This window comes from Ictidomys tridecemlineatus, chromosome 2, assembly GCF_052094955.1.
Source record: "Ictidomys tridecemlineatus isolate mIctTri1 chromosome 2, mIctTri1.hap1, whole genome shotgun sequence".
NCBI lineage: Eukaryota > Metazoa > Chordata > Mammalia > Rodentia > Sciuridae > Ictidomys > Ictidomys tridecemlineatus.
Genome location: NC_135478.1, coordinates 81,981,153 through 81,994,666, shown reverse-complemented (window position 1 = coordinate 81,994,666; position 13,514 = coordinate 81,981,153). Strand labels below are relative to the sequence as shown.

At 57.0% G+C, this 13,514-nt stretch overlaps 1 protein-coding gene across 1 annotated transcript; it reads left to right on the top strand.

Annotated features, from left to right (window-relative positions):
- Window positions 1–10,933, top strand: Hspb8 (heat shock protein family B (small) member 8). The gene is made up of 3 exons (XM_078039041.1): window positions 1–883; window positions 6,670–6,733; window positions 9,931–10,933. The coding sequence occupies exons 1-3, from the start codon at window positions 517–519 to the stop codon at window positions 10,088–10,090; spliced, it is 591 nt and encodes a 196-aa protein (XP_077895167.1). The 5' UTR covers window positions 1–516; the 3' UTR covers window positions 10,091–10,933.
- The last annotated feature ends 2,581 nt before the right edge of the window (window positions 10,934–13,514 follow it).

Genomic DNA, 13,514 nt, shown 5'->3' with positions numbered 1-13,514 from the left:
CAGATTCTCCGGGGCTGGTTCATCACCTTTGAATACCCTGGTGACAGGAGGCGCTTGCAAAACCCGCCTCCAGCCCCCCCCCCCGCAGCAAATAAATAGAGGGCTCCGAGCCCTGGAGAAGCCAGGAGAAGTTTCTAGGCGCGTGTCCCCGAGGTTTATTAAGCTTCTGGCTTCACTCTAGACCTCAGCAGCCCTGGCTGGGAGCCTGGACAGCTCAGCAGGACAGTGTCTGGCTCCCTGGTCTCTGAAACCGTGCAGAGAAAGGTCCTCGGAGATTCTGCCACACGTGTTGGGGGGTCGCCTTTAGAGGGGACCCCAGCCTGGTGAGCACGGCCCAGAGTGGCCGTGGTTGGCTCTGCTGCTTCCTGACGGAGGATCCACTGGACTCCTGCCTCCCAAGGCTGAAGAACAAGCTCTGAAAGCCATCTCACCCGCGCCTGGGCCGTGCTGTGTGACCTAGGGTCGGTGGCTGCCTCTCTCTGAGCCTCCCTGTCCTCTCCGAGCTCAGCAGTCACCATGGCTGACGGTCAGATGCCTTTCTCCTGCCACTACCCCAGCCGCCTGCGCCGAGACCCCTTCCGGGACTCGCCCCTCTCCTCCCGCCTGCTGGACGATGGCTTTGGCATGGACCCCTTCCCAGACGACTTGACCGCTTCCTGGCCCGACTGGGCTCTGCCGCGCCTCTCCTCTGCCTGGCCGGGGACCCTGAGGTCGGGCATGGTGCCCCGAGGGCCCACGGCCGCGGCCAGGTTTGGGGTACCCGCCGAGGGCAGGGGCCCCCCACCCTTCCCCGGGGAGCCCTGGAAAGTTTGCGTCAATGTGCACAGCTTCAAGCCCGAGGAGTTGACGGTGAAGACCAAGGATGGGTACGTGGAGGTGTCAGGTGAGTGAGGGGACCAGCCCGGGAGGGGAGGGCCGGGCGGAGGCTGGCTAGGGGACAGTCAGTGACATCTTGACACAGGTGACTTCAGGGCTGGAGAATGCAGCCCCAGAAGCTATCTGCATGGAAAAGCGCTCTCCCAGGGCCCAGGGGCAGACTGACCTGGCCCCTGGGGCCTCTGGGTGCCTGTCAATCTGAGCGCAGGCAGGGGAGCAGGGCAGGGCAGACACCATGTAACACAAAGAGCAGGTTCAACAGAATAAAGAAGAACGGGCGTAAGATGCCCCAGCATGCCACACAGGGCCGAGAAGGAGCATTTTCATGCCAAGTACAAAAATATTGATGCCCAGCCTGGGTTTCCAGAGTGTCACCTCCCCTGCTCCCAGAGAAGGAAACTGGGTTCAGCAGGCCTCAGGGTGACGCTGGCCAGTGAGCCCCACGGAGCGGGCGCAGGCTGAGCACCTGCTTGACCAGCCACCTCTCCAACTGCACAAGGATCTGGGCTAGAAATATTCTGATCTTTCTTTCCCCCAAAGACCCCTCCCTCCAGCCCAGGGGCAGCAGGAGCCGGGTGTCCATCCCATTTTGCAGCTGAGGTGTCTGAGGCCCAGGCAGGCCCTGTTCAAGGTCGCGCCATGAGTCAGCAGTGGAGCCTGGGCCTGTCCCCGATGCTGGGCCCAGGGCTTTGGCTGGCACCTCCCCAGCCTGGGAGTGGGGATGGGCTGGGGGCAGGAGGCAGGAGGAGCCGGTAAGGGCTCGGCCCCTGTTCATGCTCCATTTAAAAAAAACAGCCAGTTCCCGGCAGAGGCCCCTTAGCCAAAAAAATCAATAAAAGCCATCAGGAGCAGCAGCCGGGCAGGGACAAGCCCTGGCAGAGCTCAGGGGCAGATCCAAAGCTGCTCCAGGCAGAATTATAAACACCCAGGCTGCTGCGGAGGCCCGGGGTGTGGTGGGCCCCAGCCACATGCTGCTGGTGGGGTGGGGGGGATCAGCAGGGCTCCCTGGGCTGGCTTGGCCCTGGAGAGGGCTCTGGGAGACTGGCTGTGGCCCTGGATCCTGTGCAGGACGTGCAGATGACTTCACTTCTTTGCGTCTCTCTCTCCTTATCTGGAAACCTGTGTTCAAAGGGCTGAGGATGGCCGTGACGCTACCGTGTGCCCCTACCTGGGGCCTGGAATGCAGGTAGCCCGGTGACTATGACAACATTGGGGTGGAACAATAGCGAGTGGGGTGCGTGGCAAGGTCCCGAGAAACAGGGAAGGATAGGTGGCATTTGAGACCCGGATTCTACTCCCAGTTCATTGACGGGATGGATGGGGGCCGCGAAGTCCTCCCCACTCTGAGCCTCAGTTTCCCCAGCTGGGGACCGGGATCCTGGTTATCGGTGCCCCACGAGGCTACGGGACGATTTAATGTATGTGGAAAACACGTGATGGCAGACGCGCTTCTACAAACTGGAGCTAATAATAGTGCAGGGCACTTCTCGCCCCTCCTGCTGGTTTTAATTACATTTCATTCTGGGAGCTTCTGTCCCTACCACACCTGGATGGGGCGTGGGAGGGGAGGAGCCCATTACTTAACTTTTTTGTAGGGTTTTTCCTTCATCCTCCTTTGAAGGTGCTTCTCAGCCGGCGGGGTCTGACGGTCCCAGGCCGAGACCCCAGCTCACAGCCAGACTCATTTAGGGTCCTTAAGGGCATCTGGAGGGCTCAATTCCTCCATCTCTAAAATGGGTCCACTCGAGCTTCCATAAGGAGCCAGTTGGATGTGCAATGAGTGACCTCAGCTAGGCTAATCCCCTGAGAGCACAGGCCAGATCTTTCATAAAGAGGTTTTAAAAGTAGGATCGATAATGAGGGGCTCAAAGTAAAAGCCAATTTCAGCCCTGCACGGTGGATCTCGCCTGTAATCCCAGCCACTGGGGAGGCTGAGGCAGGAGGATTGCAAGTTGGAGGCTAGCCTCAACAAACTTAGACCCTGTCTAGAAATACAATTTCAGAAAAGGGCTGAGGGTAGAGCCCTCTTGGCTTGAATCTCCAGCTGTACTGGGCCCTCTGCTCACCGTCCACCGGGGGCTTTCCGAGAGTGTGGGTAACTGTGTTCACATCTCCCCACCTCCATTTTACAGACAAGGAGACCGAGGCCCAGAGAAACCAATTCACCTGCTTCTCTGTCGGTGTGTGAGATTCAGAGCCAGGGTCACGGCGGCCACATCTGCTGTTGGCCCTGCGGTCCTGACCCGACCCCCCCTGTTGGCCTGTTTCTGAGTCTTTTTCTTTATCACTTCCAGGCCCCCCAAGGTCCCAGCTTTACCGCTGGTCTCATAAAGAGATGGACTAAGGATTTGCATCAGGTGTCCATAGCCATCTGGGAGAGGGACGTGGGGGGCTCAGAGTCTTGAGGAACCCAGGCCGCGGACAGGGCTGTGCGCTGCAGGCCTTATCAGGGGCTTGATTAACCGAGTGGGAATCTGGGAGAGGCAGCGGCCTCTTTCCTAACCGCGTCTGGATGTCTTGTTCCAGGGCAGCGCTCGGTCAGTGTTGGATGGGATCATTTCTCTCATGTCTCGCTGCCCTCCCCGCATCCTACGGCCGCCCGCCAAGAAATGTTCCCTTCACGGGCCACCGAGCCAGGCGCTGGCTGAGGAGGGAGCTGGGCAGCCCTAGGCCTTTACCGCCCGCCCTGTCCTAATCCCGGGGCTCGGCCACCCTGGACACGGCTCCTCCTTTCTCCAGCAGAGCCGGCCACGGTCCCCCAAGGGCTGTGCCTGCTCCTGGCACCGACGTCTCTCTGAGCTACACGGAGAAAGTGGCAGCTGTCCCTAGCCGTCCCTCAGGGGAGCTCAGTCTTTACAGACCGCCATCCTCACTTTATCTGTGGTAGACCGCGTAGATTGGAGTATGCTAATGATATGCAAATGAAGCTCCATGCCCCTCCCCCTTTGACTTGACTCTCCCCCTCCTGGGGCTCCCCTTCTGCTCTCAGGCACCCCCTCCTGGAAATTTCCAGAGCATAGACAGACACCTTCAGCCTCAGAGGAGCCCACCTTTACCCAAACATCAAAGCCCCACGCTCACCTCCACACCTATTCTGTAACTTACAAAATGACTCATCCTAACCCAGCCAGGTAGCAGGTGTCGCTCCCATTTCAGAGAATAAATGGAGGCTCAGAGAAGCGTAGAGATGTGCTAGGAAACAGAACAGGAATTCCCATCCGAACCCCAATCCACATCTCAGACCTATTTGCCTGTTTCTGAGAGTCTTCGTTCCATCCCTTTCAGGCTGTGTGACCTTGGGCAGGTCACTTACCCTCTCTGAATTTCAGATTTCTCATCCACACCATGGTAGTAATAAAAGCACCTGCTTTCTCATCTTGTGGCAAAAGTTAAAGGAATCGACCTAGGTAAGGGGCTAACAGCAGTGACTGACACCAATACCATTCAGTGGCTTTGACTTAGATGGGATTAGGTTACCATAAACCCTTGATAGATGGAACCTATCACAGGTCCAGACCGCAGTGAATATACCCGATCTGCTGAACACAGTCGCTGAGCCAAGCCCACCTTAAACATGCCTAGAAGGTTACGAGTTGGTAAAATCATCCGAACACAAAGCCCCTGGATAATAAGTCAGTGAATCGCTCATAGAATTTGCCGAGTGCCCACTTGCAAACCCTGAACCAGGTCAACGTCGAAAAAGAGTAAATGGAGTGATTCTGAGTCAAGGAAGGCCCCGTTACGCTCGCCGTCCTCATCGGCACCCCCACCCCCACCACCGTCATCCTCTCCTCATTCTCTGGGCCCAGCAGAGGGGGGGGGGGTCGTCCCAGGGTACAAAAGGGCTGAGTCAGAGGCACTGGCCGGTCCCCAGGGGAAGCAGCTCCAGACGCCCAGGCTTTGGGGAGGGGACCAGAGAACAGACAGAGTTCTCCTGGCCCCGGGCCCATGCTAGAGCCGGGCGGCTGGTGGTTACAGTGCTGGCAACAGAGATGGCAACAGAGAGTAAACTCGAGTGACGGTGCATTCCCCGCAGAGCCCATTCTGCTGGCCAGATCCTCGGTTCAGAAGAGAATCCCTGTCACGGCACCACTTCTTCCTCACGGTGGGAGAGCAAGTGGGTGCAGGGCTTCCTGAGGACAAAGTAGCCACGTGGAACTAGCCTTGGACATTCTAAAACGTGGGCCAGGCGCCACAGTGCGACTTCAGGGGCTCGGGAGGCTGAGGCAGGAGGATCGCAGGTTCAAAACCAGCCCCAGCAACTCAGCGAGGCCCTAAGCAACTCAGCGAGGCCTTGTTTCTAAATAAAATATTAAAAAGGGTTGGGAAGGCGGCTCAGGGGTCAAGCACCCCTGGGTTTAATCTCCAGTACCCAAAAAAGAGAGAAAGAAAGTCTGAAGCATAGAGAGTCTATCCTAAGGAAGCCCCAGGACCCAGGACGAGGATCTAGCTTCAGTATTGAGTGCAGCGGGGTTTGTTCCAATGTCAGGAACCTTCTCAGTGTCCAAAAGTGGGGAGCTAAGTGAGCTGTCCTGTATCTCTGCAGTGGGACACTGTACAGCCACTAGAAGTCACGTCGTCCAGGAATATTGGGTACTATGGAAAAAAAACGATAGAGCATGTTAGCCAGACAGAAAACACAGGCTGCAAGCATAGCGCACAGAGCAATCCCCATTTAATAAAATATATGGCTCCTGTCTCCACCAAATAACATTTGTGCATCTCTAAGCAACATAAAGAAGCATCTGGAACCTATAAAGATGGAACTATGGGTGGTCTTGATTTTATTTCCTTTTTTTTAACCTTTTATCACACGGATATGCATTATGTATGTAATCAGAAAAGGGTCCCTAAAGGAATAATTAATAATAAAAAGGGAAGGTGATCACCTATAAATTGTCCGTTTAAAAAAAAAAAAATCCATGACAGCAAAAGAGGACAGCACATCCTATAAGATCATTAATAGCCTGGATTCCAGAGCCCTGGGCTGGCCCCCGGGGAAGTGAGGTTCTGGACTGTGGTCCCACAGAAAGCGCCCCCCCCTCCTGTGCACCTGTTCATCCAACAAGAAACCCCACCCCTGCACTCCAAAGAAGGAGGAAGAGGAGGGCCCGGAGGATCCGGATCGGCTACACAGAATCGCAAGAGAAAAGCCAGTTTGGGTCCCAGACTCCTTCTCTAAGGAGAGGCCGGGAGTGTTCCGCAGGTCAATGCATTGTTCTAGAATGTTCTCTCACTACTAGGTACAGACAATGTGGCTCTAAAAGAGCTAACCGGGAGCTGGAACAGGCAGAAGGGCATCAGGCTCCGGATTCAGAGAAGCTGACTCAAAGCCCAGAGCGGCCAGGGACCTGCTGGGTGACCCCCCCCCCCCGGGCCTGACCGGGGCCTCTGTGTGCACCTGGACCACAGGGGAGCAGGCGGCCCCACCTCAGAGCCTGGAAGGGGCTAACGCAAGCTGGATAGAAAGGGTCCCTCCCCAGGTGGCTGCCCTTCGCTGTCCCCCCGGCCTGGGCTGTGAGCCCTGGGGTCCCGCGGCCTGGCCAGCGGGCAGGAGTGAGTAGAGAGAAATGGACGATCTGGTGCACCAGGGGCCGGTCTCTGCCATTTCCTAACAGATGTCCCCCAACCAGAGTCAAGCCCCTCTCCCTGCAGGACCCTGCTGCATCCTCGTGGCCGCCTGAGCGGTGGACCTGAGTGCACAGAGACCACCCAGCCAGATACGGCTGGAGCCCTGCGGGGTGCCCTCCCGGGGACCAAGGGGGCGACAGGTGACACTCCTCTTTCTTGCAGGCAAACACGAGGAGAAGCAGCAGGAAGGCGGCATCGTCTCCAAGAACTTCACCAAGAAGATCCAGTGAGTGACCCGGGGCCGGTCAGGGGTGGGGGGCTCCTGATGGGGAGGGCTGGGGCGCCGGGACCCAGGGCTGGGCCTCTGTCCCTCACCAGCTCTTGCAAGGCCTCCCGCCTTGGAGCAAGGAATGGAACGGTCACAGCTAGAGGGGAAGAAACTGTGGCCGAGCTGCAGGAGGGACCCAGAGGGGGCAGGGTGACCTCTCTCTGTCAGCAGGGCCTGCTCTGGGCCTGTCCCCAGCCCTGGCCAGCTGCATTTAGGAGAAGACACCACCGTCCTCGTATTGGGGGAAAACGGAGTCCCCACAAGCGAAAGGGTCTGGCCCAGGTCCACCCTGAGAATTCAGCATGGCCCTAAACAGCTTGCTGACCTCCGGCTTCCGCGAGCAAGGAAACCTGGCTCCTGCTCTGTCAAAGGTGATCCCAGGCTTGGAGAGTGACCAGCTGAGGCTGCTGGCCCCCAGGGGGTCCTCCTAGTGGCCTTAGTCATTCCAGTTCTTGTCAGTGTCTCTCCAGAGACTCAAGACAAGAGAGCTCCGGGGGCATCCCAGCAGGGCCAAGCTGTGGAGGGGACGGCCCAGGAGAGAAGTCGGGGAAGCTATCCTCTTTAAAGATGGCCATTCCCGCGGCTCTGAAGCCTGGGGTAAAGCTTGCTGGGAATTCCCTGACCAGATTCCAATGGCTGAAGTGGCTGGAGGCCGGGCTGCTCTTCAGCGGGTGGTGGGCAGAGTGTTAAGACTGTTCAAATGTAAGCTGGGGCTGGTGGCCCACGCCTGTCACTCCAGCAGCTCAGGAGGCTGAGGCAGGAGGATCGCGAGTTCCAAGCCAGCCTCAGCAACAGCGAGGCCCTAAGCAACTCGGGGAGACCCTGTCTCTAAATAAAATACCAAATAGGGCTGGGGCTGGGGCTGGGGCTCAGGGGTCGAGTGCCCCTGAGTTCAATCCCCGGTATCCAAAGGAAAAAAAAAAATGTGAAGCTATTGCCCAGCCTGCGGCTACCACCTCTAGCCAGGGCTGGGGACCGTGCTGGGTCCGTGGGAACGGACACTAAGCCAAGACTCCACAGGGCTGGGATACAGGGGAGCCGCTGGGGCTCCTGGGACCGCCTGGGTCTGCTCAGACGGACTTCAAGGAGTGGGGCCGGAGATGGGGGCAGCCTGGGGCCAATCTCAGGAGACCTCACGGCTTCTTCCTGGGAAAAGGGCAGTCCTTAGAGGTCAGGGGAGTCTCTTCTTCAGCCAGGCTGGATCCTGGGGGGTTTCCACCCAGGCAGGAAATGCATCCCAAAGGCGGCATCTGGGTGGCAGAGGGGACAGAGGGATGGGCCTATCCGGAGGGAGGGGCAGGGCGGGACAGCAGTGGGCTCTTTTCTTCCCCCAACTTGGGTGACAGAGCAAACAGGCATCGGTGGGCGCAGAACCTCGTCCGCAGGATGAGCCGAGTCATAGCTTTCCCACCCTCGGGGCTCAGGCCGGGTCACCTGGGGAGAGACCCTGGAGACCTTGGGCACATCCAAGCCCCTCTCCAGGCCTGGGATTCCCCGTGCGTAATGACACAGCACAGTCCCCGGGTGACCAAGATGATCCCCTGAGGGTCCGTGTTCCAGGGCTGGATGACACTCCAGCGGGTGTCACGATGCTGGTGTGCTTTCGGACAATGTCAGCGGTTGCCACGCCTCCCCAGGACATGGGCTTAGAGAGGCCAGAGCACCCGCCCCGACTCTGACGGCCAGGAAGAGTCCGGGTTCCAGTGCCCCGTCCACCTGCAAAGCCCTGGCCCTGCCGCCTGCTGCCAGGCGCCTGTCCAGAGGACCTGCAGGTGGACAAGCCATTAGCCCATCCCCGCAGCAGGAGGAGCCCCAGGTGTCTGGCCTCCTTTGCTTCAGGAGCTTGGCTCAGCAACTGCCCGGCTCCTCCTCCTCGCCCACCGCCGTCCTGGGAGGCGCTCTTGCTGACCTCCTGGTCTCCAGTTGGCAGGTCGTCCCCCGGGGGGATGGGCTCTTGGGTCACAGCTCCCTGGCCCTTCTGTGACGGGTCCTTCCCACGATCACAAACAGGCTCAGCCCATACCTTGGTTCTTGAGGATCATCAAGACCCCTGCGGTTAGAACAGGCAGAGCCTCTGGGGACTGACTTCCCCCCACGGTCCCTTCTTCACAAGTCTGGTGCCCAGGGAGGTGGTAGAGGATCGGGGTTGGCTACTCTTGAGTTTGGAGCTCAGGGTTCCAATTCGCATTTCCATCTGCCGTGTCCCAGCTGTGTGACCTTGGGGGAGTCCGTTCACCTCTCTGAATCTCAATTTCCTCAACTAAAAATCAGAGCTAGTAATGGAACCCTCCTGGTTGGATTATTGCTAACAACTGAGTGAGATGATCTTAGATACCTGGCACATAAAAAGGGTGCTCAGAAGGTCATAGCTTTCGTTATTTTTATTAATCATGCCATCTCCATGAAGCCACTGACATGACCTTGAAATTTCAAGTCTGTCGAGGAAACCGTGTCCCAGAGAGCCTCGTTCATTCCCAAACAACCCCAAATTTATTTATTCATTTAAAAATAATCTTATTAGCATTGGAACCAGGTCTGGGCTCATAAATCCCATCTTTGATGCTCTCTCACTCCCCTTGAGAGAGCTGGTACATGGCTTGCCACTTGGTTTCCCGAAGCCTCCCCTTAGTGATCTGTGAAATGGGCACGTGACACCCGTCTCTCACGAAGCTCCAACCGGGTGACGCCGACAGCCGACTTTGGGGAACCAAACAATGATGACCTGCTGAGACCTGTTGAACCCCATCCTGAGTATGTTGCCATCGGAAACCCATCCATGTGGCCAGCCTGACCCCTTGACCTACCTACGCGACGGTCCCACCCATGATCCCACCACTAATGCGTCTTGCCGTCAAGTACTCCCCACCAGGCACATGGCAAACGGAGACGCGTCCGCTCCTGTAACCCCTGACTCTGAGCCGCTCTGCCCACCTTGTATTAAACTCGTTCCTCCTCGGCTCTTTGTAGAAGAGGATTCAAACTCACCTACCAAGGGCAATGGGGGGGCCTTCCAAGGTCAGGCAGGGAGACTAGATCCGGGGTTCAGAGCCGGCATGGTGGCCCCTCCCCCAGCCTAAGGTCACCTTCTTTAGATGAATACCAATGTTGAAGTCACAGGAAAAATGACAAGTGGCTCCACTCTGTGCTTCTCCTAGGCTTCCTGCGGAGGTGGACCCTGTGACCGTGTTCGCCTCGCTGTCCCCAGAGGGCCTGCTGATCATCGAGGCTCCCCAGGTGCCCCCTTACTCGCCCTTTGGAGAGAGCAACTTCAGCAATGAGCTCCCTCCGGACAGCCCCGAAGTCACCTGCACCTGAGACCCCAGTCTCGGCCCGTCCTTTATTTCCCTCCCCAGCCCCAGGGCCTCTCTGATTCCAGGGTACACAACTTTAGCTGAGCTCAGATTTAGTGCGACTCCAAGGTTGAGGGGGGATGGGGATGGGGATGGGGACAAGGACCACAGAGTCCCTGGATGGTGTAGTACTAGGTGCCTCCACAGGGCGGCGCAATGGGCAGACCTATGCTTGGTTGCGTGAGGCCAAAGAGTCCTGGGAGGTTTTTTCTTTTGTGACTTTTTTTTTTTTTAAATCTATCTCCATGTAAACACTGTACATTCTCTAATTGCAAAATGAATAAATGGGGACTTGACATTTCACCTTGCATCTGACCTTTGCAGCTAGTGCGAGGGTTGCCTTTCTCCGGGGACCTCCCCATTACCCAGATTGTGCCTGCCTTGGGGTTGGGCGGGTGGAGCCCGCGGGCTGGCGCCAGTGTGTTTCCACCCCCCCTGGTCTGCAAAGGGGGATGCTCAGGTTTAGATCCCCGCCCACCCGGGAAAACAGTGCCTTCTGCCCTCGGCCCAGACCTTTACAGCATGCTCCCAAGGTCCCCAGACGGACTCTCCAAGGACTCTGGGACTCCCTCCGTGAATTCTCTGGCTAAGGTACCCCCTTCTTGGGTCTCCTATGACCAAGTTGGGATTTATACAGAGGGGACTGTCTCCAGACCGCTCTGCCAAGAACAGGCAAAAAGCCAGGCAGTTGTGGGGTCCTGTCTGGAGGGCGATGTGTGTGTGTCCTTGTTTGACTTGTGCTGCTGTTTAGGGGGAAATAACAGTGAAAAAGTGAATAACAACAACAATAAAGGAGCTGAAGTTCTTAGCCTTGTGTGTTTCTTTGGGTGAGAAGCGAAATGCGGGATCACTGAGGTAGATGCTATTAGTTGGGAGTGCTGTGGCGTCAGGTAACCATGCTAATAGTGGCTTAAAGGACATAAACAGCAATTTAACTTCACAAGAAGTTTAGGGGTCAGTGGTTTCAGCGTTGTTTCTTCAGCTGTTGTGCCACCAAGAACCTGGAGTGCTTCCTGTTTTTTTTTTTTTTCCCTCTACCATCTCTAACAAGTTACAGTCTCTCCTCAGGGTTGCAAGGTGGCTGCAAAAGCTCCAAGCATCTCATCCTCCTATGACAATGTCTGGGAAGAGAAAGCAGAGGTAAAAAGTTCTTCTCTTCTGACTTTTTTGATTTATCAGTGAGCAAAGTATGTCTCAGAAGCTTCCAGTAGATATCTTCTTTTATCTCATTGGCCCATACTGGGTTACCTGTCTATCCTGACACCCATCCCTGTACAAAGAAAATGGGCGGCCATGATGGGCTTAGATTATATTGATTTATCCTCTGAAGCCAGAACATGAACCAAATGCGGTTCTGTTGGGAAGCAGCACAGCAGCTGTGAGGGCAATCAGTGGTGCAATGGCTGCCACAGATTCAGATGCTGCCAGGAGCCAGAACGCTGAACAGAGAGGGTGGTAGGGAGCCGGGCTGCTGAAGTGGAATGTGGTGCGGGCTGCATCCTGTTTTCCTGTTGTCCCCTCTCCCCTGCTCCCAGCCCCACATGCCCCCCCCCCGCATGTCCTTTATTGTGACCACAAAAGGGCTGCCATCCCAGCAGCCTCGCATCCTCCCACATCGCAGTCCTGACAGAGCAGAGCCCGGCTTTCCCCAGACCCTCTAGCATCTTCCTAAGACTCATTCTTATTGGACCAGCTCGGATCACATGACCAGTTCTGATCCAACTAGTTCAAGAAACCAGCGTTTTGATTGGCCAGGTCTGGGTCACATGCTCCACCACTGGAGCCAATCCCATTGCATCCCCAGGGAGATGCTCATTTTGCAATGAGGGAGCTGAGTCCCAGGAGGAGGTGGATGGGGTGAGTCACGTGGTGACTTGAACCCATGTATTTGGTGGGGAAGAGTCCAGGAGGAGTGTAGGGCCGCTTCTCCAGGGTCCCCAGACCTTCTAAGGTCCCCAAGATGGTCGGATCAGAGCATCTGTCCTGCGCAGCTCCCCTGCTCAGTCCTGTGCAGTAGGCAGTCCCTGGCCCCCAGGCGCCCAGTCTAGTGACAGGCAGGAGAGAAGGGCCCTCAGGGGACCTGAGCATGTGCTGGACACCCTCTAGAGGGCCTTGTGCCCGTCAGTGCCTCTAGTCACCCTGCCAGTCTAGGTGGATGGTCTGGCTCTATGACCCCTTTGCAGAGAAAGTGCCCCGCGCCCAGTCACACACCTGGTGGACAGCAGGCCCAGGCAGCCCCGCTGCAGGCCTTTGGCTGCCCCTCTGCCTGCCTTTCTCCCAACAAGGCAACATGGAAAGTGCCTTGACTGAGTCTGCCATATAGCAAGTCAGGGCTTGGCAGAGGGTGGGACTCAGGGATGGCTTGCTCTAGGAGGAGGTACAGCAGGCTTGAGGGTCGGACACGGAAGGCAGGAGAGAACACATGAGCCAAGGAGAACGGCATGCTCCTTTGAAAATGCTCCTTGTTGTTCCCAAGACAGAGTCCAGACTTCTTTGTGAGACCCACGAGGCTGCTGGATCTGTCCCTGGACTGTCTCAGTAACTGCAGCCCCTCCCACCCGCCCCTCGCACTCGCCTGGCTTCTCTCTTCCTCTGACCTCCCAGGCCCTTTCTCGCCATCAGAACATTGCCCACCCGGCTTCTGTCCCTTCCAAGGGTCACTGGTCCTCCCTCTTTACTGGCTCCTTCTCCAAGGTCTCATCTGGGCCTCCCTCTCGCTCAGCCAACACAGTAACCATCTGGGTGTTTAGTAGCAAAGCAAATAATAATAACAAAACCCCAAATGGATCCAGTCTATTCTGCTTTCAAGGAAGGGGGAGGAGGAATTATTCCAGTTTAGGGGGACCCCCCTCCATTCCTGATTTGCTCAACACACACTTCCTGGACCACCTGCTCTGGGCAAGACACGGACTAGGCGCCGGGTCCCACTTCTTCCCCCTTGGGGAGGCAGGAAAGAGGACGGGAAAGCAAGGTTGTTATTTCCAAGTTCACCCCTCCTGGCCCCCGAGGGGTTCGACCCCAAGTGGGCAGAGTGGAGACCCATCCACGGAGGACCAGGGCACCTGCCGGGGGCCACCAATAAGGACGGCAGCAGCTAGACTGTAGCAAGGGGGGTGGGTGAGGAACAGCAGGAGGGTGGACCTCGATGCTCAAGTCACCCTGCGCACTACTCCGTTTTAAATTCTTTGCATTATGAGACTCACGTGGCAGTCCAACCTTTAGGGTGCCATCTGCACCTGGGGGTGCTTTGTGAGCGTGGTCTTGGGGCAGGGGGTGGACGGCGTATGAGGTCACCCAGAGCAAAGTACAGAGAGGCTCCTTCATGGAGGGACGGGGAAGGGAGAAGGGACCCTGAGGATGGAGCTTTGGAGACCGCGCCGATGTTTGGA